This window comes from Leptodactylus fuscus, chromosome 1, assembly GCF_031893055.1.
Source record: "Leptodactylus fuscus isolate aLepFus1 chromosome 1, aLepFus1.hap2, whole genome shotgun sequence".
Taxonomy (NCBI): Eukaryota; Metazoa; Chordata; class Amphibia; order Anura; family Leptodactylidae; genus Leptodactylus; species Leptodactylus fuscus.
In genome coordinates, this window is record NC_134265.1 from 130,377,583 (window position 1) to 130,403,047 (window position 25,465).

The window sequence follows — 25,465 nt, forward strand, 5'->3', positions numbered from 1 at the left end:
TGTACTGTATATATACTGTATATATATATACTGTATATACTGTATATATATATACTGTATATACCTTGGTTATTACATTTTTCTTTTGTACTCTCATTAACCCTTTTTTGGGGATGGCTCACTACTGGCACCCGTAAGGAGATGGATTACTTTCAACTACTGTCAAAAGGTCAAATAACTTTTTTTCTGCCAGATATATATATATATATATATATATATATATATATATATATATATATATATATAAGCTTATTTGTTAGGGTTTAGAATTCCATTATAGGATTAAAGGGCTTGAGCTGTTAAGAACAATTTTCCTCTCCTCAAAGGATAGGGGAAAAGTGTCCAACCCCTGGGGTCTCCCAGCAGTCAGGAGAAATGGGGCCTGAAAGTCCCCCTAAAACCTCCTAGTGAATCCTTGTCCTGCGGATAGGGGATAAGAAGTCCTTAAAGGCACAGCCCCTTTAAGGTTAATACTAACTTCCTGGAATCTACAATCATACGTACAATCGCTGTATAATAAATGGCGAGAAGCGTTGCTGTTATACTTTTCATTATTTCTCTGTGTATAATAGAAACTTGTTGACACAAGAAGTAGAGAATATCACTGCCCTAACATGGCTCTGTATACACGACTTAATGTGAATGTGGCTTACACTTGGTTTACTAAAACTACTTTTACTTTACAAATATCTTAACAGATATTATGAAATATCTTAGGCAAAAAGTTGGAAAAATCCCTCAGCAATACAAAATATTTTTGTAGTATTTATCCATTATCACAAGAAGAAGGCCCGGATCACATCAGTATATGTTACTATTCTATTGTAGGAACAGAAGAACTGGTTAAACAATAAAGGCAGATCTGTCTACTGATGGACAGCAATGGATATCAATCCAGACATTTTTTTGTCAAGAATTTTACCTGGACACTTTAATAGAGGCTCGAAACATAGATGTGAATGTAACATGCATATATAATGTATATATTAAAACCACAGCAAACCTCAAAGATTCACTAAAATGAAAGTGAAATAGTGTGATAGCCCTTTCAATAGTGTTATCTATAATATATACAGGGATTATATATCGCCTGTGCTGTCAGTTCAGCTGATGTGCTGTATGCATGTAATATGTGTGATGCACTTTATGCATGTAATAAATTAGTGATGTGTGCTGTATGCATATAATATGTGAGTGATGTATGCTATATGCATATAGCATATGATTCATATACTTGTTTGTTGTATGTATGTAGTATATGAGTAACATGCTGTATACATGTAATATATGGGTGATGTATACTGTATGCATGTAATATGTGTGACGTGTTGTATCCATGCAATATGTTAGTGGTGTGTGCTCTATGCATGACATAATGACACAGCAGTGTGAGCAACGCTTGCTGTATATTTGTTGTTTATTAAGAAGTGTGCTGTATGTATGTAATATATGAGTGATGTGTACTGTATGCAGGCAATATGTGTGACGTGCTGTATGAGTGTAATATGTGAGTGGCGTGTGCTCCATGCATGTAATATGTGAGCAACGCTTGCTGTATCCATGTTGTTTATTAGTAATGTGTGCTGTATGTATGTAGTATATGAGTGATGTTTTTGCATGTGATTGATATGAAGAATGTCTGTAGTTTTCTATGCCAGTCTTAATCAATGTTCTTGCTGGCATGAGATGTGCAAGAATTATTATGATATTCTGGCCAATAATTTTGGTGCATCTTGGGAGGTCTCATGTCAGGCACTGGTGTATATTTCCACTATACGTCACACCAGTTTTGACTTATGGGTTATAGGAAAACTGATGGCTTGAGGCATCTGTATTCTTGGCTATCTTTAAAATTGGTGAGTAAGAAAAGAAAAGAAAGTATCATCTTTGGTGTAGGTCAGGCCTATGCGCCAAAGATGCTTCACTTCAAAACTAGTTTTCCTTCATTCATATCTTATGGTAAAATGTGAGAAGCCTGTATATGGGATGTGTCTCATGTGCAAATGCAGTGTATGGATCATGTGTCTAATGTGTCAGTGGTGTGCATGCATCATGTGTTCTATATAGAGTAGCTTTATTACTGTAGAAACGAGGGGGCCTTATGCTGTCAGTGTTCGTCCCTGGTTATGTGTTGTACTCTTTAAAGTCAGTGTTGGAATATAGTTCCTTGGGTGCAACAAATAAAACAACTCCCCTAGGAAATAGCCCATACTACCCTTCAAATTTGGGATGTCTTCTCCTGGATCATTATTGTGTTAGAGCCCGAGCCCACTGGATGATACCTGGTACTCTGATGGGTCAGTTTCACACAATATATAATACAATTTCATAAGAGATGGTTAGGTTACAATCAGTAAATGCAAGTTACTGTTACCCAAGCTGCATTAAATGCACAACTTTGCATCTATAGTACCTAAAATAAGCAGAACCACTTGTCTAAGCAAAGCAAAAAACTTCATTTGCTCACGATGTCCAATTCCACTAATTCACCTTGAATCTTTTGCTGCAACATATGGGATACTTTACGTGAATTATTGGAATCATAGCCAACACCTTCAAAGAGTTTGGCCATAAATTCTGCTCCAGCAGTCTTTATGAAATTGCCACCAGCAAATACATATAAAATGGGGTTAACACTGCTACTAAAAAATGCAAAAGCCGTAACATTAGGCCTTGCACCTTTTGCTGCTCTTATAAGTTTTTCGGAGGAGAACAGTTCCCCGGACACTTGCATTACATTCACAACTTGATATGGAAGCCAGAAGAGGGCAAAGGTTACTACAATCATGATGACCAAATGGCTTGTCCTTTGTTTGGTCTGAAACTTTGCAGTGCGTAACCTTAGTCCAATGTAAACGTAACAGGATATTATGACTGAGAATGGAAATACAAAACCTGTTATGAACTCAAAAAGATATTGGAAGATGACATGTCCAGTAGAACTATGGAAAGGTATACACACCATCTTATTAGTAATAGTAATGACTTCCCGATAAAGTGGCATGGGAATGGCTAAGAGACATGCTAACAGCCATATTGCAAAAATCATATTGCTTGCCCCCGATTTAGCTCTTATGGCTGAAGAGGCGAGTGGTTTTGACACAGCAAGAAAGCGGTCTATACTCATGGAGGTGATGAGGAGAATGCTGGCATACATACTCAAACAGCTGATGTAATGGCACAACTTACAGATAACATTCCCAAATGCCCAGCTACGAGTAGCCAGAAAATGGATAAATACTGGTGCTGTCAGGATGACAAAGATGTCTGCAATAGCCAAATGTAAAATGAGAATGCAGGCAACAGTCCGCTTCTTTATACAGGCCAACACAGTCCAGATGACAAAGGCATTCCCTGGAAATCCAATAGCAAAAGCAAGGGAGAGAATTGCAATGCCAAGACTAGATCCGGTGCCAGGTCCCTTAGTGAAGTTGGTTGGCGTCGCATTGACAGATGGTAACTGTCCAGGAACTAAATACTGTCAATAAAAATAAATGTCAGTTATTTATTTCAGTTATCTCATTGACCAGTAAGAAGGATGTATGTTAATACAATGGGCGGATAATATAGTTTTTATATACAGCTCAGGTTAAAAAAAAAAAAAAAAAAAGAAGCCATAGACACTTCACCAATTACCTACTACTCCTCTGCACTGCCCAGGATCCTTGTCACTTTCTATTTCTTAGTCCCTCTCAACACAACAGATCAATGACACAACAATGGACTGAACGCTCATTCCTATGTTTCAGGAAGGACTGTGAAGTAATGACTAAAGATGAGCAAACAGTAAAATGTTCGAGTTTCGATATTCGTTTCGAGTAGCCCCTCAATATTCGACTACTCGAATCGAATATGAACCCTATTATAGTCTATGGGGGGGAAAATGCTCGTTTCAGGGGTAGGCAACGTTCGATCAAATTATACTTACCAAGTCCACGAGTGAGGGTCGGGCTGGATCCTCTGAGAAGTCTTCTCTGTGCAGCTTCCTCGTGGCGTCTTCCGGTTCTGAATTCACTCTGCCAGGCATCGGGCCTGGGCAGAGCCGACTGCGCATGCCCGCAGTACAAGCAGACATGCACAGTCGGCTCTGCCCAGGCCCGATGCCTGGCATAGTGAATTCAGAACCGGAAGACGCCACGAGGAAGCTGCATGGAGAAGACTTCTAAAGGTAGTAGAAGAACCAGCGTTGATTGGCCGACTGTATAGCATTCGGCCAATCAATGCTGGTTCTGCATCGAACTTTTACATTCGAACAGCGAGTGGTACTCGATCGAGTACGAGTATTTCGAATATCGTAGTATTCAATCGAATACTGTAATATTCGATCGAATACCTACTCGATCGAGTACTACGTGCTCATCTCTAGTAATGACCATTGCTCACCCATACAGCATCAGAATAATACGGGTCGTGGAGTGGTAAGATGACTATGGCTTATTTTATTTTTTTTATATAAATTTTATTGATATAGCAAATACGGTAAGTAACAAATATCACGTTAACTTTTTTTTTACATCAGGAATATTATGAACATTATTGCTGATGTCTAGCTTCTCCGTTGAATACTGTTCTTTTTCCTCATTTGCAGTCACAAACAAGGTTCTTCACAAATGAAGATATTTAGCACTATTATGTATTCCATCGATATATTAAATAAAAGAAAATCATATAGGGATAAGTACTCATAAATCCAAGTTAGGAAGTCCTCTGAAGGGCTGGATTCACTTTATAATACATATTACCAATTGCTTCCTTTATTTTTAGCTGATTCTGAGCTGAGTGTAGAAAATAAATATATTTACCTGCTGGAAAATCCAGCTTAAAGTTGGAAGGCTGTAAAAGTTCTAACATCATGTAATGTAATAAAATGTAATAGTTATGTGGGCTGGATTATGTCCTAAATACAGCATAAACAGATTTATAGGGATTGGATTAGATACTTGCAGAATATGTGCATGTTTGTTAGTAATATGACCATCAGCAACTATGTACAATAGGCAATTATTTGAAAATATCTACAGAAGATCATTTCATTAGATGGCCATGAGACAGATGTTATACGCTTTAAGGGATTTGTAGCAAACCGTTATCTAATGCAGAAGTGGAATCGCTCAGGTCTGGCATATGTGACCCATGGATGAAACTAGATGGCCACACATTTCTCCTGCTCTAGTATGATGCTCTTTTTAAAGAGGACCTTTCATGTCCTCAGGTACATGCGGTTTTATATACCACTAGAAAGCTGACAGTGCGCTGAGGCTTTCCCATTAAGTGCCCCGGTGGAAGAGCTATCGGTGCCATTACTGAGAGCTCTTCACTGCCCCCACCAAGTACTAGTCTATGTACGAGTACTGTCAGGAGGGGGGAACGTTCCTCACCATTCAGCGGAATGACTGGGCGGTAAGGAACACCCCCTCACAGTATAGCGCTATGGACAGTACTGTCAGGGGGGGCATTCCTAGTTAGACTGTCAGGAACACCCTTCTGTAATGGCATTGATAGCTCTTCACCCGGGGCACATAACGGGAAAGCTAATAGTGCCACTGAATTCAGCTTTCTAAGCGATATATAAAACCACATGTACCTAAGGACATGAAAGGTTCTCTTTATCTTTGCAGTTTCTATTTCTGCTTTGAGCAATGAACACATGTCTATGGAGTCCAAATACGCTAATACTGCATATAGGCAGGTGTTATCCTTTTTCTGCAACCTCTTAACAGCTGCCCAATATATGCAATAAAAATATTAAAAAGATTTGCTATGCATGCAGCACACATGGCTAATTCACTATAAGAAAGTTGCATAAGATATGAGGCGATCATTACATCTCTTAGAACGACTCCCATCATTTGGGAATGGTCACCTAATTCACAGGAATCTTCAGAGAAATCTCCTTGTGCATGTACTGCCAGTGTCACTGTCTACAGTAATCTTATGAATAGTTTGTCAAGTAAGTGCTGGTGTGTAGTGATATTAAGCAGAGAAATCAAATGAAGTATTGTTACTTACCCCCTCTGACATGGCGGCTTAGTCTTGCGTCAGGAAGTTATAATCTAATGAGTGAATGTGAGAAAACATAGAAATCAGAAAAATGTACATTTGTTTTACTTACAGTATGTATATAGGGATCAGAAATCCTGCAAGAACTTATAATTTTATAGTAAACATTTTGTTGAATAATATATATATCCTACTAATATTATAAATGTGAAAGTTTGTGTGTTTGGATGTTTGTGGGTTTGTGTGTTTGGATGTTTGGATGTTTGTTTGGCTGAGATTTCACACATACCTAGATATTTTGCCAGAAGGAAAGATAGGTCACGTCCCGAGGTGCGCACTCCCCTGACAGCCCCGCCGGGATCGGCAAAACGATATATGGCCTCTCATGGCGCCCTCATTGGTCTGTCCACGGCGCTCCCATTGATGCGCGCCAGGCTGTGGGCGGGCCAGTGGAGAAGTGGTGCGGCCCAATACGTCCAAGGCAGTGTGTGGGCAGGCCGCTCTCCGCTCTCCAGCTCGGCCAGCATGGCACCTACTCGCAGCTCCAGAGCACCGCAGCCATGCTGCCTGCTCTGCCTAGCCACACCACTCTTTCTATGGCGGTAGCGACTGTGCAGCCTCCCTCGGGACCCAGTACCGCTGTGCAGTGGTACTTACCGACAGACACCGCCTGCATCGGTTCGGCCAGACCAGTAAGTACTAAGGGACTTGTACTGTGCAGGTACGGGGAAATGGGGGATTGCTTCAGAGGGGGGTTTAAGGGTGGCAGACGGGTGGACGCCGTGGGTGAGTCAGTGGGGTGAGAGAGTGGAGACAGCGGCGGGGGAGCTTTGGAAGGTGAGTAGAATTATTTGCTTGTGTTAAACATCGAGGGGAACATAATGTAGGGGGCCTATGATACTGGTTGCAGATGAAGAGTCGGGGGAGAACGGCATGACACTGGGGCAGATGAAGGGGAGGAGAACAGCATGACACTGGGGCAAATGAAGGGGGGAAAATGGCATAACACTGGGGCTGATGAAGGGGGGGAACGGCATGACACTGCTGCAGATGAAGGTGCGAATGGCATGACACTGGGGCAGATGAAGGGGGGAGAATGGCATGACACTGGGGCAGATGAAAGGGGGAGAACAGCATGACACTGGCCAAGATGAAGGGGGGGAGAACGACATGAGACTGGGGCAGATGAAGGGGGAAACAGCATGACACTGGAGCAGATGAGGGGGGTGCATGACACTAGGGGCAGATGAAGAGGGCGAATGGCATGACACTGGGGCAGATGAAGGGGGGGGGAGAACAGTATGACACTGGGGCAGATGAAGGGGTGACTGTAGCAGGATTATACTGTGTGGGGGCACATAAAAAAATGCATGAGAATGGGTGGAGTCAACATAAAAGTGTGTGGCGTTAAGTTATCCGCGGCGCGTGCAGCACATATTTGGTCCCTCTTTCGGCTCTTTGAAAGTTGGGATGTATAGGTAGGTATAGAGACCGCTGTGCCCAGTCAGGGGCAATGGGGGCTGGGGGCGCACCGAACACCTCAACCGACCCCCTCCTACGCATTTCTGCATGCTCTATTATGCCCCATAGTGGCCCCTGCACACAGTATTATCCCCCATAGTGGTCCCTGCACAAGGTATTATGTCTCATGGTGGCCCCTGCACACAGTATTATGTCCTTTAGTGGCCCCTGCACACAGTATTATGTCCCTCAGTGGCCCCTCCACAAAGTATTATCCCCCATAGTGGCCCCTCCACACATTATTATCCCCCATAGTGGCCCCTGCAAACAGTATTATCCCCCATAGTGGCCCCTCCACACATTATTATCCCCCATAGTGGTCCCCGCACACAGTATTATACCCCACTGTGGACACCCATAAACAATTATTATACTCTGGGGTCTTTTCAGACCCCAGAGTATAATAATTGGAGACCCGGGGGGAGAAAAACATAAAAGAACTCTGTTACTCACCTATCTCCTGGTTCCTACGCTGCCGGCCTCCGCTGTAGTCCATCTTCAATGACGTCAGACGTCACATGACCCGGGACACAGGCTGGGGTCATGAGACGTAAGATGACTAGGCCTGAAGCCTGCCCGGATTATGGAGTGGTCAGCAACAGTGTTTTTTATGTTTCTTACCTCTCCGGGGCCTCCGATCATTATACTCATGGGTCTGAAAAAAAAAACAGACTATAATGATAGTGTTTGTGGGGCCTGCGGTGTCACTTTCTGATCCCGGCCCTGCCAGGATCGGTAAGTATATAGGGCCCGTTACCGGCTGGAGTAACCCCAGCCGGTAACGGCCTATTAAGAAAAAATAAAAACCGCAGCGGTAGCGGCTGTCACTGGGCCCCTAATGTCCCGGGCCCTCTGGCAGCTGCCTCTGCTGCTACTGCGGTAGTTACGCCACTGGCAATACTACTGCTCAGACAGAAATTCCTGGTATCTTAAATAGAGAGTGGTGAGTACAGTCAATTTTTTTTTAAAGAAATAGCTGAAGATTAGAGATGAGCGAACAGTGTTCTATCGAACTCATGTTCGATCGGATATTAGGCTGTTCGGCATGTTCGAATCGAATCGAACACCGCGTGGTAAAGTGCGCCATTACTCGATTCCCCTCCCACCTTCCCTGGCGCCTTTTTTGCTCCAATAACAGCGCAGGGTAGGTGGGACAGGAACTACGACACCGGTGAAGTTGAGAAAAGTAGGCAAAACCCATTGGCTGCCGAAAACATGTGACCTCTAATTTAAAAGAACAGCGCCGCCCAGGTTCGCGTCATTCTGAGCTTGCAATTCACCGAGGACGGAGGTTTCCGTCCAGCTAGCTAGGGCTTAGATTCTGGGTAGGCAGGGACAGGCTAGGATAGGAAGGAGAAGACAACCACAACAGCTCTTGTAAGAGCTAAATTCCAGGGAGAAGCTTGTCAGTGTAACGTGGCACTGACGGGCTCAATCGCCGCAACCCAGCTTTCCCAGGATCCTGAATGGAATACACTGTCAGTGTATTCCCGTATACCCGATATATACCCCCGATACCCGTTCCAACGGTGTGCCCCCCCACCTTCACCCCAGAAATACCCTGCAAGTCCCCTAGCAATAGAATTGGGGCTATATACACCCACTATTTTTGCTACTGCCATATAGTGCCATTGTCTGACTGGGAATTCAAAGAATATATTGGGGTTACGTGCACCCACAATTTTTACTACTGGTATACAGTGCCAGTTTCTGACTGGGAATTCAAAGAATATATTGGGGTTACAAATACCCTCATTTCTTGCTACTGCCATATAGTGCCAGTTTCTGACTGGTAATTCAAAGAATATATTGGGGTTATAAATACCCTCATTTCTTGCTACTGGTATATAGTGCCATTGTCTGACTGGGAATTCAAAGAATATATTGGGGTTACGTGCACCCACAATTTTTACTACTGGTATACAGTGCCAGTTTCTGACTGGGAATTCAAAGAATATATTGGGGTTACAAATACCCTCATTTCTTGCTACTGCCATATAGTGCCAGTTTCTGACTGGTAATTCAAAGAATATATTGGGGTTACGTGCACCCACAATTTTTACTACTGGTATACAGTGCCATTGTCTGACTGGGAATTCAAAGAATATATTGGGGTTATAAATACCCTCATTTCTTGCTACTGCCATATAGTGCCAGTTTCTGACTGGGAATTCAAAGAATATATTGGGGTTATAAATACCCTCATTTCTTGCTACTGGTATATAGTGCCATTGTCTGACTGGGAATTCAAAGAATATATTGGGGTTACGTGCACCCACAATTTTTACTACTGGTATACAGTGCCAGTTTCTGACTGGGAATTCAAAGAATATATTGGGGTTACAAATACCCTCATTTCTTGCTACTGCCATATAGTGCCAGTTTCTGACTGGTAATTCAAAGAATATATTGGGGTTACGTGCACCCACAATTTTTACTACTGGTATACAGTGCCATTGTCTGACTGGGAATTCAAAGAATATATTGGGGTTATAAATACCCTCATTTCTTGCTACTGCCATATAGTGCCAGTTTCTGACTGGGAATTCAACAAATATATTGGGGTTATAAATACCCTCATTTCTTGCTACTGGTATATAGTGCCATTGTCTGACTGGGAATTCAAAGAATATATTGGGGTTACGTGCACCCACAATTTTTACTACTGGTATACAGTGCCAGTTTCTGACTGGGAATTCAAAGAATATATTGGGGTTACAAATACCCTCATTTCTTGCTACTGCCATATAGTGCCAGTTTCTGACTGGGAATTCAAAGAATATATTGGGGTTACGTGCACCCACAATTTTTACTACTGGTATACAGTGCCATTGTCTGACTGGGAATTCAAAGAATATATTGGGGTTATAAATACCCTCATTTCTTGCTACTGGTATATAGTGCCATTGTCTGACTGGGAATTCAAAGAATATATTGGGGTTACGTGCACCCACAATTTTTACTACTGGTATACAGTGCCAGTTTCTGACTGGGAATTCAAAGAATATATTGGGGTTACAAATACCCTCATTTCTTGCTACTGCCATATAGTGCCAGTTTCTGACTGGTAATTCAAAGAATATATTGGGGTTATAAATACCCTCATTTCTTGCTACTGGTATATAGTGCCATTGTCTGACTGGGAATTCAAAGAATATATTGGGGTTACGTGCACCCACAATTTTTACTACTGGTATACAGTGCCAGTTTCTGACTGGGAATTCAAAGAATATATTGGGGTTACAAATACCCTCATTTCTTGCTACTGCCATATAGTGCCAGTTTCTGACTGGTAATTCAAAGAATATATTGGGGTTACAAATACCCTCATTTCTTGCTACTGCCATATAGTGCCAGTTTCTGACTGGTAATTCAAAGAATATATTGGGGTTACGTGCACCCACAATTTTTACTACTGGTATACAGTGCCATTGTCTGACTGGGAATTCAAAGAATATATTGGGGTTATAAATACCCTCATTTCTTGCTACTGCCATATAGTGCCAGTTTCTGACTGGGAATTCAAAGAATATATTGGGGTTATAAATACCCTCATTTCTTGCTACTGGTATATAGTGCCATTGTCTGACTGGGAATTCAAAGAATATATTGGGGTTACGTGCACCCACAATTTTTACTACTGGTATACAGTGCCATTGTCTGACTGGGAATTCAAAGAATATATTGGGGTTATAAATACCCTCATTTCTTGCTACTGGTATATAGTGCCAGTTTCTGACTGGGAATTCAAAGAATATATTGGGGTTACAAATACCCTCATTTCTTGCTACTGCCATATAGTGCCAGTTTCTGACTGGTAATTCAAAGAATATATTGGGGTTACGTGCACCCACAATTTTTACTACTGGTATACAGTGCCAGTTTCTGACTGGGAATTCAAAGAATATATTGGGGTTACAAATACCCTCATTTCTTGCTACTGCCATATAGTGCCAGTTTCTGACTGGTAATTCAAAGAATATATTGGGGTTATAAATACCCTCATTTCTTGCTACTGGTATATAGTGCCATTGTCTGACTGGGAATTCAAAGAATATATTGGGGTTACGTGCACCCACAATTTTTACTACTGGTATACAGTGCCAGTTTCTGACTGGGAATTCAAAGAATATATTGGGGTTACAAATACCCTCATTTCTTGCTACTGCCATATAGTGCCAGTTTCTGACTGGTAATTCAAAGAATATATTGGGGTTACAAATACCCTCATTTCTTGCTACTGCCATATAGTGCCAGTTTCTGACTGGTAATTCAAAGAATATATTGGGGTTACGTGCACCCACAATTTTTACTACTGGTATACAGTGCCATTGTCTGACTGGGAATTCAAAGAATATATTGGGGTTATAAATACCCTCATTTCTTGCTACTGCCATATAGTGCCAGTTTCTGACTGGGAATTCAAAGAATATATTGGGGTTATAAATACCCTCATTTCTTGCTACTGGTATATAGTGCCATTGTCTGACTGGGAATTCAAAGAATATATTGGGGTTACGTGCACCCACAATTTTTACTACTGGTATACAGTGCCAGTTTCTGACTGGGAATTCAAAGAATATATTGGGGTTACGTGCACCCACAATTTTTACTACTGGTATACAGTGCCAGTTTCTGACTGGGAATTCAAAGAATATATTGGGGTTACAAATACCCTCATTTCTTGCTACTGCCATATAGTGCCAGTTTCTGACTGGTAATTCAAAGAATATATTGGGGTTACAAATACCCTCATTTCTTGCTACTGCCATATAGTGCCAGTTTCTGACTGGTAATTCAAAGAATATATTGGGGTTACGTGCACCCACAATTTTTACTACTGGTATACAGTGCCATTGTCTGACTGGGAATTCAAAGAATATATTGGGGTTATAAATACCCTCATTTCTTGCTACTGGTATATAGTGCCAGTTTCTGACTGGGAATTCAAAGAATATATTGGGGTTACAAATACCCTCATTTCTTGCTACTGCCATATAGTGCCAGTTTCTGACTGGTAATTCAAAGAATATATTGGGGTTACGTGCACCCACAATTTTTACTACTGGTATACAGTGCCAGTTTCTGACTGGGAATTCAAAGAATATATTGGGGTTACAAATACCCTCATTTCTTGCTACTGCCATATAGTGCCAGTTTCTGACTGGTAATTCAAAGAATATATTGGGGTTATAAATACCCTCATTTCTTGCTACTGGTATATAGTGCCATTGTCTGACTGGGAATTCAAAGAATATATTGGGGTTACGTGCACCCACAATTTTTACTACTGGTATACAGTGCCAGTTTCTGACTGGGAATTCAAAGAATATATTGGGGTTACAAATACCCTCATTTCTTGCTACTGCCATATAGTGCCAGTTTCTGACTGGTAATTCAAAGAATATATTGGGGTTACAAATACCCTCATTTCTTGCTACTGCCATATAGTGCCAGTTTCTGACTGGTAATTCAAAGAATATATTGGGGTTACGTGCACCCACAATTTTTACTACTGGTATACAGTGCCATTGTCTGACTGGGAATTCAAAGAATATATTGGGGTTATAAATACCCTCATTTCTTGCTACTGCCATATAGTGCCAGTTTCTGACTGGGAATTCAAAGAATATATTGGGGTTATAAATACCCTCATTTCTTGCTACTGGTATATAGTGCCATTGTCTGACTGGGAATTCAAAGAATATATTGGGGTTACGTGCACCCACAATTTTTACTACTGGTATACAGTGCCAGTTTCTGACTGGGAATTCAAAGAATATATTGGGGTTACAAATACCCTCATTTCTTGCTACTGCCATATAGTGCCAGTTTCTGACTGGTAATTCAAAGAATATATTGGGGTTACGTGCACCCACAATTTTTACTACTGGTATACAGTGCCATTGTCTGACTGGGAATTCAAAGAATATATTGGGGTTATAAATACCCTCATTTCTTGCTACTGCCATATAGTGCCAGTTTCTGACTGGTAATTCAAAGAATATATTGGGGTTATAAATACCCTCATTTCTTGCTACTGGTATATAGTGCCATTGTCTGACTGGGAATTCAAAGAATATATTGGGGTTACGTGCACCCACAATTTTTGCTACTGGTATATAGTGCCAATTTCTAACTGGGAATTCAAAATGCGCAAGGCTCCCGGAAAGGGACGTGGACGAGGCCGTGGGCGAGGTCGGGGGAATGGTTCTGGGGAGCAAGGTAGCAGTAAAGCCACAGGGCGTCCCGTGCCTACTCCTGTGGGGCAGCAAGCATTGCGCCACTCCACAGTGTCAGGGTTGCTTGCCACATTAACTAAACTGCAGGGTACAAACCTTAGTAGGCCCGAGAACCAGGAACAGGTCTTGCAATGGCTGTCAGAGAACGCTTACAGCACATTGTCCAGCAGCCAGTCAGACTCTGCCTCCTCTCCTCCTATTACCCAACAGTCTTGTCCTCCTTCCTCCCAAAATTCCCAAGCTTCACAGAACAATAACCCCAACTGTCCCTGCTCCCCAGAGCTGTTCTCCGCTCCTTTCATTGTCCCTCAACCTGCCTCTCCACGTCACGATTCCACGAACCTAACAGAGGAGCATCTGTGTCCAGATGCTCAAACACTAGAGTCTCCTCCATCTCCGTTCGATTTGGTGGTGGATGACCAGCAACCCACCCTCATCGACGATGATGTGACGCAGTTGCCGTCAGGGCATCCAGTTGACCGGCGCATTGTGCGGGAGGAGGAGATGAGACAGGAGTTGGAAGAGGAAGTGGTGGATGATGAGGACACTGACCCGACCTGGACAGGGGGGATGTCAAGCGGGGAAAGTAGTGTGGATGTTGAGGCAAGTGCAGCACCAAAAAGGGTAGCTAGAGGCAGAGGCAGAGGTCAGCAGCTTAGGCGAAGCCAGGCCACACCCGGAATCTCCCAAGATGTTCCAGTTCGTACCCAGCCCCGAAAAACTCCCACCTCGAGGGCACGTTTCTCGAAGGTGTGGAGTTTTTTCAAGGAATGCGCCGAGGACAGATATAGTGTTGTCTGCACAATTTGCCTCTCGAAATTGATTAGGGGCTCTGAGAAGAGCAACCTGTCCACCACTTCAATGCGCCGTCATTTGGAATCCAAGCACTGGAATCAGTGGCAGGCAGCAAGGGCAGGACAAAGGCCGCCTGCCGTTCACGCCACTGCCACTGCCTCTGCCACTGCCTCTGCCTCTGCCACTGCCAACTGTGCTGGCGATGCACTCCAGAGGACGAGCCAGGACACCACTTCATCTGCCTCCGCCACTTTGTTGACTTCTCCCTCATCCTCCCCTGTTCCTGTCTTATCTCCTTCTCCTGCACCATCAAAGGCACCATCAGGCGCTTCTTTACAACAACCCACCATCTCTCAGACATTGGAGCGGCGGCAGAAATACACTGCTAACCACCCACACGCGCAAGCCTTGAACGCCAACATCGCTAAACTGCTGGCCCAGGAGATGTTGGCGTTCCGGCTTGTTGAAACTCCCGCCTTCCTGGACCTGATGGCAACTGCGGCACCTCGCTATGCCGTCCCTAGCCGTCACTACTTCTCCCGGTGTGCCGTCCCCGCCTTGCACCAGCACGTGTCACTCAACATCAGGCGGTCCCTTAGTTCCGCGCTTTGCACAAAGGTCCACTTGACCACCGACGCGTGGACAAGTGCATGCGGACAGGGACGCTACATTTCACTGACGGCACACTGGGTGAATGTAGTTGAGGCTGGGACTGCTTCCCAAACTGGCCCGGTGTACCTCGTCTCCCCGCCTAACATTCCTGGCAGGGACACGAGAAGAACACCCCCCTCCTCCTCCTCCTCTACCGCCTCCTCCTCCGCCACCGCCTCCTCCTCTGCCACCGCCTCCTCCTCCGCTGTTAGATTGACCCCAGCTACGAGTTGGAAACGTTGCAGCACTGGCGTTGGTAGACGTCAGCAGGCTGTGCTGAAGCTGATCAGCTTGGGGGACAGACAGCACACTGCCTCCGAGGTGAGGGATGCCCTCCTCGATGAGACGGCAATATGGTTTGAGCCGCTGCACCTGGGCCCAGGCATGGTCGTTTGTGATAACGGCCGGAACCTGGTAGCAGCTCTGGAGCTTGCCGGACTCCAACATGTTCCATGCCTGGCCCACGTCTTCAACCTAGTGGTGCAACGTTTCCTAAAGAGCTACCCCAATATTCCAGAGCTACTGGTGAAAGTGCGGCGCATGTGCGCCCACTTTCGCAAGTCGACAGTAGCCGCTGCTAGCTTAAAATCTCTCCAGCAACGCCTGCATGTGCCACAACACCGGCTTTTGTGCGACGTCCCCACACGCTGGAACTCAACGTTTCAGATGTTGAATAGAGTGGTTGAGCAGCAGAGACCTTTGATGGAATACCAGCTACAAAACCCTAGGGTGCCACAAAGTCAGCTGCCTCAGTTTCTCATCCATGAGTGGCCATGGATGAGAGACCTTTGTGACATCCTACGGGTGTTTGAGGAGTCCACAAGGAGGGTGAGCTCTGAGGATGCGATGGTGAGCCTTACAATCCCGCTCTTGTGTGTTCTGAGAGAATCCCTGATTGACATCAGGGATAACTCAGATCACACAGAGGAGTCAGGGATAGCATCCGATCCGTCACAGCTGGAGAGTAGGTCCACACATCTGTCCGCTTCATCGCGTTTAATGGAGGAGGAGGAGGAGGAGGAGGAGGAGGAAAAAGAGTTGTCCGATGATGTGATGGTGATACAGGAGGCTTCCGGGCAACTTCGAATCGTCCCATTGTTGCAGCGCGGATGGGTAGACATGGAGGATGAGGAGGAAATGGAGATTGAACTTTCCGGTGGGGCCAGAGGAGTCATGCCAACTAACACTGTGGCAGACATGGCTGAGTTCATGTTGGGGTGCTTTACAACCGACAAGCGTATTGTCAAAATCATGGAGGACAACCAGTACTGGATCTTTGCTATCCTTGACCCCCGGTATAAAAACAACATCTCGTCTTTTATTCCGGTAGAGGGGAGGGCCAATCGCATCAATGCTTGCCACAGGCAATTGGTGCAGAATATGATGGAGATGTTTCCAGCATGTGACGTTGGCGGCAGGGAGGACAGTTCCTCCAGTAGGCGACCAAGTTCTCACCGGTCCACACAAACGAGGGGCACACTGTCTAAGGTCTGGGACACCTTGATGGCACCCCCTCGCCAAAGTGCCGCCACAGAGGGTCCTAGTGTCACCAGGCGTGAGAAGTATAGGCGCATGTTGCGGGAATACCTTTCCGACCACAGCCCTGTCCTCTCCGACCCCTCTGCGCCCTACACGTATTGGGTGTCGAAGTTGGACCTGTGGCTTGAACTTGCCCTATATGCCTTGGAGGTGCTGTCCTGTCCTGCCGCCAGCGTCCTATCTGAGAGGGTGTTCAGTGCAGCCGGTGGCATCATCACTGACAAGCGCACCCGTCTGTCAGCTGAGAGTGCCGACCGGCTCACTTTGATAAAAATGAACCACCACTGGATAGAGCCTTCATTTTTGTGCCCACCTGTGTAAAGCACCCCAACATGAAACTCCATGTCTGTACTCAACCTCTCCAATTCCTCCGCATCCTCATACTCATCCACCATAAGCGTTGCACAATTCTGCTAATACTAGGCTCCCTCCAACATGATTTCCCCCAACTCTGCTGGTTAGAGGCTCCCTCCACCCTGATTTCCACCAACTCTGCTGGTTAGAGGCTCCCTCCACCCTGCTTTCCCACAACTCTGCTGGTTAGAGGCTCCCTCCACCATGAATTTGCCCAAACTGGGCTGGTTAGAGGCTCCCTCCACCATGAATTGGTCCAAACTGGGGTTTTTAGAGGCTCCCTCCACCATGAATTTGCCAAAACTGGGCTGTTTAGAGGCTCCCTCCACCATGAATTGGTCCAAATTGGGGTTTTTAGAGGCTCCCTCCACCATGAATTGGTCCAAACTGGGGTTTTTAGAGGCTCCCTCCACCATGAATTTGCCCAAACTGGGCTGTTTAGAGGCTCCCTCCACCATGAATTGGTCCAAACTGGGTTTTTTAGAGGCTCCCTCCACCATGAATTGGTCCAAACTGGGGTTTTTAGAGGCTCCCTCCACCATGAATTGGTCCAAACTGGGGTTTTTAGAGGCTCCCTCCACCATGAATTTGCCCAAACTGGGCTGTTTAGAGGCTCCCTCCACCATGAATTGGTCCAAATTGGGGTTTTTAGAGGCTCCCTCCACCATGAATTGGTCCAAACTGGGGTTTTTAGAGGCTCCCTCCACCATGAATTGGTCCAAACTGGGGTTTTTAGAGGCTCCCTCCACCATGAATTTGCCCAAACTGGGCTGTTTAGAGGCTCCCTCCACCATGAATTGGTCCAAACTGGGTTTTTTAGAGGCTCCCTCCACCATGAATTGGTCCAAACTGGGGTTTTTAGAGGCTCCCTCTACCATGAATTGGTCCAAACTGGGGTTTTTAGAGGCTCCCTCCACCATGAATTTGCCCAAACTGGGGTTTTTAGAGGCTCCCTCCACCATGAATTGGTCCAAACTGGGGTTTTTAGAGGCTCCCTCCACCATGAATTTGCCCAAACTGGGCTGTTTAGAGGCTCCCTCCACCATGAATTGGTCCAAACTGGGTTTTTTAGAGGCTCCCTCCACCATGAATTGGTCCAAACTGGGGTTTTTAGAGGCTCCCTCCACCATGAATTTGCCCAAACTGGGCTGTTTAGAGGCTCCCTCCACCATGAATTGGTCCAAATTGGGGTTTTTAGAGGCTCCCTCCACCATGAATTTGCCCAAACTGGGCTGGTTAGAGGCTCCCTCCACCATGAATTGGTCCAAACTGGGCTGGTTAGAGGCTCCCTCCACCATGAATTGGTCCAAATTGGGTTTTTTAGAGGCTCCCTCCACCATGAATTGGTCCAAACTGGGCTGTTTAGAGGCTCCCTCCACCATGAATTGGTCCAAACTGGGGTTTTTAGAGGCTCCCTCCACCATGAATTGGTCCAAACTGGGCTGGTTAGAGGCTCCCTCCACCATGAATTGGTCCAAACTGGGTTTTTTAGAGGCTCCCTACACCATGAATTGGTCCAAACTGGGGTTTTTAGAGGCTCCCTCCACCATGAATTTGCCCAAACTGGGCTGTTTAGAGGCTCCCTCCACCATGAATTGGTCCAAATTGGGGTTTTTAGAGGCTCCCTCCACCATGAATTTGCCCAAACTGGGCTGGTTAGAGGCTCCCTCCACCATGAATTGGTCCAAACTGGGCTGGTTAGAGGCTCCCTCCACCATGAATTGGTTCAAATTGGGGTTTTTAGAGGCTCCCTCCACCATGAATTGGTCCAAACTGGGGTTTTTAGAGGCTCCCTCCACCATGAATTGGTCCAAACTGGGCTGGTTAGAGGCTCCCTCCACCATGAATTGGTCCAAACTGGGTTTTTTAGAGGCTCCCTCCACCATGAATTGGTCCAAACTGGGGTTTTTAGAGGCTCCCTCCACCATGAATTGGTCCAAACTGGGGTTTTTAGAGGCTCCCTCCACCATGAATTTGCCCAAACTGGGCTGTTTAGAGGCTCCCTCCACCATGAATTGGTCCAAACTGGGTTTTTTAGAGGCTCCCTCCACCATGAATTGGTCCAAACTGGGGTTTTTAGAGGCTCCCTCCACCATGAATTGGTCCAAACTGGGGTTTTTAGAGGCTCCCTCCACCATGAATTTGCCCAAACTGGGCTGTTTAGAGGCTCCCTCCACCATGAATTGGTCCAAATTGGGGTTTTTAGAGGCTCCCTCCACCATGAATTGGTCCAAACTGGGGTTTTTAGAGGCTCCCTCCACCATGAATTTGCCCAAACTGGGCTGTTTAGAGGCTCCCTCCAGCATGAATTGGTCCAAACTGGGGTTTTTAGAGGCTCCCTCCACCATGAATTGGTCCAAACTGGGGTTTTTAGAGGCTCCCTCCACCATGAATTGGTCCAAACTGGGGTTTTTAGAGGCTCCCTCCACCATGAATTGGTCCAAACTGGGCTGGTTAGAGGCTCCCTCCACCATGAATTGGTCCAAACGGGGGTTTTTAGAGGCTCCCTCCACCATGAATTTGCCCAAACTGGGCTGGTTAGAGGCTCCCTCCACCATGAATTTGCCCAAACTGGGCTGTTTAGAGGCTCCCTCCACCATGAATTGGTCCAAACTGGGCTGTTTAGAGGCTCCCTCCACCATGAATTGGTCCAAACTGGGTTTTTTAGAGGCTCCCTCCACCATGAATTGGTCCAAACTGGGGTTTTTAGAGGCTCCCTCCACCATGAATTGGTCCAAACTGGGGTTTTTAGAGGCTCCCTCCACCATGAATTTGCCCAAACTCTGCTGGTTAGAGGCTCAATCCACCCTGATTTTCAAAACAAATGTTGGTGCCAACCTCAACTTACTACAAGGGCCAAATTCACTGCTGGTGACAAGCTCTCCTCACTGCAAGTGCCAAATACACATGTTTCAAGGTGTTTTCCTACTGTCAGAGAGGTGGTATTGAGTGTGTAAAGTGTGTAGTTGTTAGGCTGTGATGTTGGGGTAATAGAGGGTCTTTGGTGTGTTAGATGCCCCCAGACATGCTTCCCCTGCTGTCCCAGTGTCATTCCAGAGGTGTTGGCATCATTTCCTGTGGTGTCATAGTGGACTTGGTGACCCTCCAGACACGGATTTGGGTTTCCCCCTTAACGAGTATATGTTCCCCATAGACTATAATGGGGTTCGAAACCCGTTCGAACACACGAACAGTGAGCGGCTGTTCGATTCGAATTTCGAACCTCGAACATTTTAGTGTTCGCTCATCTCTACTGAAGATCTAATGAAATTTGAGATCATTGAGTTTGCAGCTGATTGGGTTAGGATATGAGTTATTTCTGCTAAAAGCTACATACACATACCTCCCAACTGTCCCGATTTCCGTGGGACATTCACAATTTCGGTGATGTGTCCCGCGGTCCCGGTTGGAGGGAGGTATGTCCCGATTTCAACTCAGATCTGCATCCAGAGGACGCAGCTGTCACAGTTCAGCTCCTTGCTTTGCCGCTGCATGCCGGCTACTGGCTGTGTAGACGCGATGTGATGACGTCACATCGCGCCTACAACTGTGTGCGAGAGAGATAAAGAGGCGCGGAGAGAGCGGCGGGGGAGCGAGGAGAAGGTAAGTGTAATGTGTACACTGAGGTGGAACGTGAAACTGGGGGCAGATGAAGGAGAGGACGGCATGACACTGGGGGCAGAGATGTGGGGACATGAATCTGGGGGCAGAGATGTGGAGACATGAATCTGGGGGCAGAGATGGAGAGGACATGAATCTGGGGGCAGAGATGGGGGGACATGAATCTGGGGGCAGAGATGGGGGGACATGAATCTGGGGGCAGAGATGGGGGGACATGAATCTGGGGGCAGAGATGGAGGGGACACGAATCTGGGGGAAGAAATGGAGGGGATATGAATCTGGGGGCAGAGATGTGGAGACATGAATCTGGGGGCAGAGATGGAGGGACATGAATCTGGGGGCAGAGATGGGGGGACATGAATCTGGGGGCAGAGATGTGGGGACATGAAACTGTGAGCAGAAATGGGGGGGACATGAATGGGGACAGAGATGGAGGGGACATGAATCTGGGGGTAGAGATGGAGGGGGGACATGAAACTGGGGCAGATGAAGGGTGTATATGAAACTGGGGGAGAGATAGAGGGGGGATATATAATTTACGGGTGACTGTAGGAGGATTATACTGTGTGTGGGCACATGAAAAATTAATGAGAATGGGCGGAGTCAACACAAAAGTGGGTGGGGCTAAATTTGTTGCAGCGCGCTACGCGCCCCACACATTTTGTCCCTCTTTCGGTTCTTCAAAAGTTGGGAGGTATGCATGCATGTGACAAAGAACCACAGGTCCCAGGCATTAGCCTAGCCTTACACATGGGTAAGCACATTTGGTTTTGATATTACACATTGAACTGGTTTCTTTAGTCATGTCATACACTTGTTTATTTGTTTGCATACCGTCCGCAACTATCAAACCTAGGTGCAGTTCTTTGAGATACTGAGACACTGATACTGAGACACAGTTGTTGTTTCCAGCTAGATATGAGGTTGTGCTTTACTACTGACTGGTGGCTACAATAGTGTTTGCTGATATACTTATATGTGCACTCTTTATTGCATCCTCATTAGAGATGAGCGAACAGTGTTCTATCGAACACATGTTCGATCGGATATCAGGCTGTTCGATGTGTTCGATTCGAATCGAACATCACGTGGCAAACTCCAAAAAAATTCGATTCCCCTCCCAACTTCCCTGGCGCTTTTTTTTGCACCAATAACAGCGCAGGGGAGGTGGGACAGGAACTACGACACCGGAGGCATCGAAAAAAATCGGAAAAAGTCATTGGCTGCCGAAATCAGGTGACCTCCATTTTAGACGAATAGTGGATTTCAAATCCGGGTCATATGAGAATGTGAACTTTGTGACTAAGAGACAGGGATAGCTGTACAGGCAGGGATAGCTAGGGATAACCTTTATTTAGGTAGGAATGTTATTAAAAATAACTTTTTGGGGCTCTATCGGGTGTGTAATTGTGATTTTTGTTACATAAACTTTTTCCCATAGGAATGCATTGGCCAGCGCTGATTGGCCAGAGTACGGAATTCCGACCAATCAGCGCTGGCTCTGCTGGAGGAGGCGGAGTCTAAGATCGCTCCACACCAGTCTCCATTCAGGTCCGACCTTAGACTCCGCCTCCTCCGGCAGAGCCAGCGCTGATTGGCTGAAGGCTGGCCAATGCATTCCTAGTGGTAGCAGTGCTGAGCCAGTTCTGCTCAACTACACCGTGTGCCGGTCATCCCATCTGATATAGCAGAGCCGAGTGTGCACACTCGGCTCTCCTACATCAGATGTAGCAGAGCCGAGTGTGCGCACTCGGCTCTGCTACATCTGATGTGCCAGTCAGCCCATCTGATATAGCAGAGCCGAGTGTGGATATAGGAATCCATAGGAATGCATTGGCCAGCGCTGATTGGCCAGAGTACGGAATTCGACCAATCAGCGCTGGCTCTGCTGGAGGAGGCGGAGTCTAAGATCGCTCCACACCAGTCTCCATTCAGGTCCGACCTTAGACTCCGCCTCCTCCGGCAGAGCCAGCGCTGATTGGCCGAAGGCTGGCTAATGCATTCCTATGGGAATGCAGAGACTTAGCAGTGCTGAGCCAGTTCTGCTCAACTACACCGTGTGCCGGTCAGCCCATCTGACATAGCAGAGCCGAGTGTGCACACTCGGCTCTGCTACATCAGATGTAGCAGAGCCGAGGGTGCACTAGAACCCTTATGCACACTCGGCTCTGCTACATCAGATGTAGCAGAGCCGAGTGTGCACACTTGGCTCTGCTATATCAGATGGGCTGACCGGCACACGGTGTAGTTGAGCAGAACTGGCTCAGCACTGCTACCAATAGGAATGCATTGGCCAGCCTTCGGCCAATCAGCGCTGGCTCTGCCGGAGGAGGCGGAGTCTAAGGTCGGACCTGAATGGAGACTGGTGTGGAGCGATCTTAGACTCCGCCTCCTCCAGCAGAGCCAGCGCTGATTGGTCGAATTCCGTACTCTGGCCAATCAGCGCTGGCCAATGCATTCCTATGGGGAAAAGTTAGCTTGCGAAAATCGCAAGCTGACAGGGATTTCCATGAAATAAAGTGACTTTTATGCCCCCAGACATGCTTCCCCTGCTGTCCCAGTGTCATTCCAGGGTGTTGGTATCATTTCCTGGGGTGTCATAGTGGACTTGGTGACCCTCCAGACACGGATTTGGGTTTCCCCCTTAACGAGTATATGTTCCCCATAGACTATAATGGGGTTTGAAACCCGTTCGAACACTCGAACAGTGAGCGGCTGTTCGAATCGAATTTCGAACCTCGAACATTTTAGTGTTCGCTCATCTCTAATCCTCATGCTTATTATATTTCATCCTTATGCTAATGTGCTTTTTTAACTTGGAGTGTATTCATAAACACCATGTGATTCGGCAATATAATGTCTTTATAAAGGGACAATGAAACTGTGGCTAAGCGGATCCTTTGTGGGAATTGTTTCCTGTATTGTGTGTGTTTTCTTGTTATAATTGTATCAATATATTAATAAATATTTTTATATTTTTCCATATGCTGAGTGTACAGTCTACCTTGTTTTTTTTGTTTTTTTCTGGTGTTATATATTTTTGAGGTAGAGACACGCAAATTAAGGGGTACAGATAGTCACAAGAGGACCTTTAACTTTTTCCGTCACATGACATGTTCCTCTATGTACAGCGCAGTGCTATGTTTTTGCTCTCTATACATGTGACGAAACTGTGAGTGGATATGTGTCATAGCACATACTGTATATCAATTACTTAGAGATGTCTACTGGTGTTTTCTAGTCACTTCTAGTAACTTTTACCAGAAAACCTCCTTAAAATACATGTTAAAGAAACTGAGAGGGTATAATAGGTGTACTAAGGTGGTGGATCTGGGGGTCTTTACTCCCCGTTTATGCTGGTTGGGAGTTGGGAAGTTTTGGCTATTAAGGGAAGCCCCCTCCTTTGGTCTAACTGTTCAAATATCTAGGCTGCAATTGGCAAACTGCAATCCTGGAAACTGTCAGCAAGTGTCAATAGTCTCTTGGCCTCTCTCTTACTCTTACTCAGAAGCTGAGTGCTCTAAGTATCACAGGTAAACATAGCTGATTATGAACACATGAGATTTTTATGGTCTGTGAGAACTGTAATTCTATATCTAGCCATCCTCCAAAAAGTGACACTATTCTTCAAGGGCCTATTTAATAGCTAATAGTTCACAATTGCGTATATCATAATTGTTCCTAGCAAGTGAGAAGAAGGCACAAGGACGTAAGTTAGGTGACTTCCTCGCTCCCACGGGTAATGGCTATAATACAGGATTTTGGAGCTTGGTCTGGACTACGAATAAATTGGGACAAATCGGTCTTGCTACCAGTTGACCCGCTACCGCAGTCGCTACTAACTGACAGACTTCCTTTGCAGAGGGTAGACTCCTTTAAATATCTGGGGGGGTGGTATCTGCCAGACCTGTGTCGTTTTTGTCTCTAAATTTAGAACCCTTCATAACTAAAATGCGACGTAAAGTGGACTCCTGGTGTAAACTCCCCCTTTCCGTAGTAGGGCGCTGTAACTTACTTAAAATGGTCCTTATGCCACAATTATTATATCTCCTTCATAATTCTCCAGTATGGATACCAATGCAATACTTTAGGAAAATTCATAGTATTTTCAGGGAATTAATTTGGCAGAAGAAGGGAGCACGCATCAGTCTAGAGGCACTACAGCGGGACAAGACAGAGGGGGGCTTGGCAGTTCCGAATGCCTGGATTTACTTTTTGGCAGCACAATTGCAGCAGCTTCAAGGATGGGGACTTCCGCTGGGCTCGGTGAGATCGGGCCATCTATGTGTGCAAGGTACCCCTTGAACTGTTCCGGTGGCTGTTTTGGAGGCTGGTTCCCTACCAACCGCTCGTTCTCGACTCCCCACGTTAGCCCTCTTATACAAGGTATGGGATAGGGGGAAGAAACTGTTAGGTACTTGTGGCTTTACTACATTTACTCAGGCTTCGAGGGGTGGAGGGATAAGGGTGTCCTGTCCCTTAGTCATATCCTAGATAACGGGATATTTAAGACCTTTGCAGACCTTCAGAGTGATTTTTCTATACCCCAGGTGTGGTTTTATCAGTATCTTCAGCTTCATCATGCCTTCCATGTTCAGACTAGACGTACCCCCCTGCAACATACTCTTATGGGATCTTATGGGATCTATTACTAAGGGAATGATATCTACACTGTACCGACAGTTATTAATGGCATACTTGGAGGATTTCCCGGACAAGACTAGGGAAAGGTGGGAGGGGGA

The 25,465-nt window shown here is 45.7% G+C and overlaps 1 protein-coding gene across 1 annotated transcript in view; it reads right to left on the reverse strand.

Moving 5' to 3' along the window:
- Nucleotides 1–253: 253 nt before the first annotated feature.
- The window catches only part of LOC142194161 (leukotriene B4 receptor 1-like), a 52,213-nt gene continuing 27,001 nt past the window's right edge, over nt 254–25,465 (reverse strand). The window contains exons 2-3 of the mRNA XM_075263181.1: nt 6,010–6,053; nt 254–3,478 (exon numbers count right to left, since the gene is read on the reverse strand). Coding sequence (XP_075119282.1) covers nt 2,456–3,478; nt 6,010–6,021 — 1,035 coding nt within the window. The 5' untranslated portion in view covers nt 6,022–6,053 and the 3' untranslated portion in view covers nt 254–2,455. The remainder of the gene's footprint in view (nt 3,479–6,009; nt 6,054–25,465) is intronic.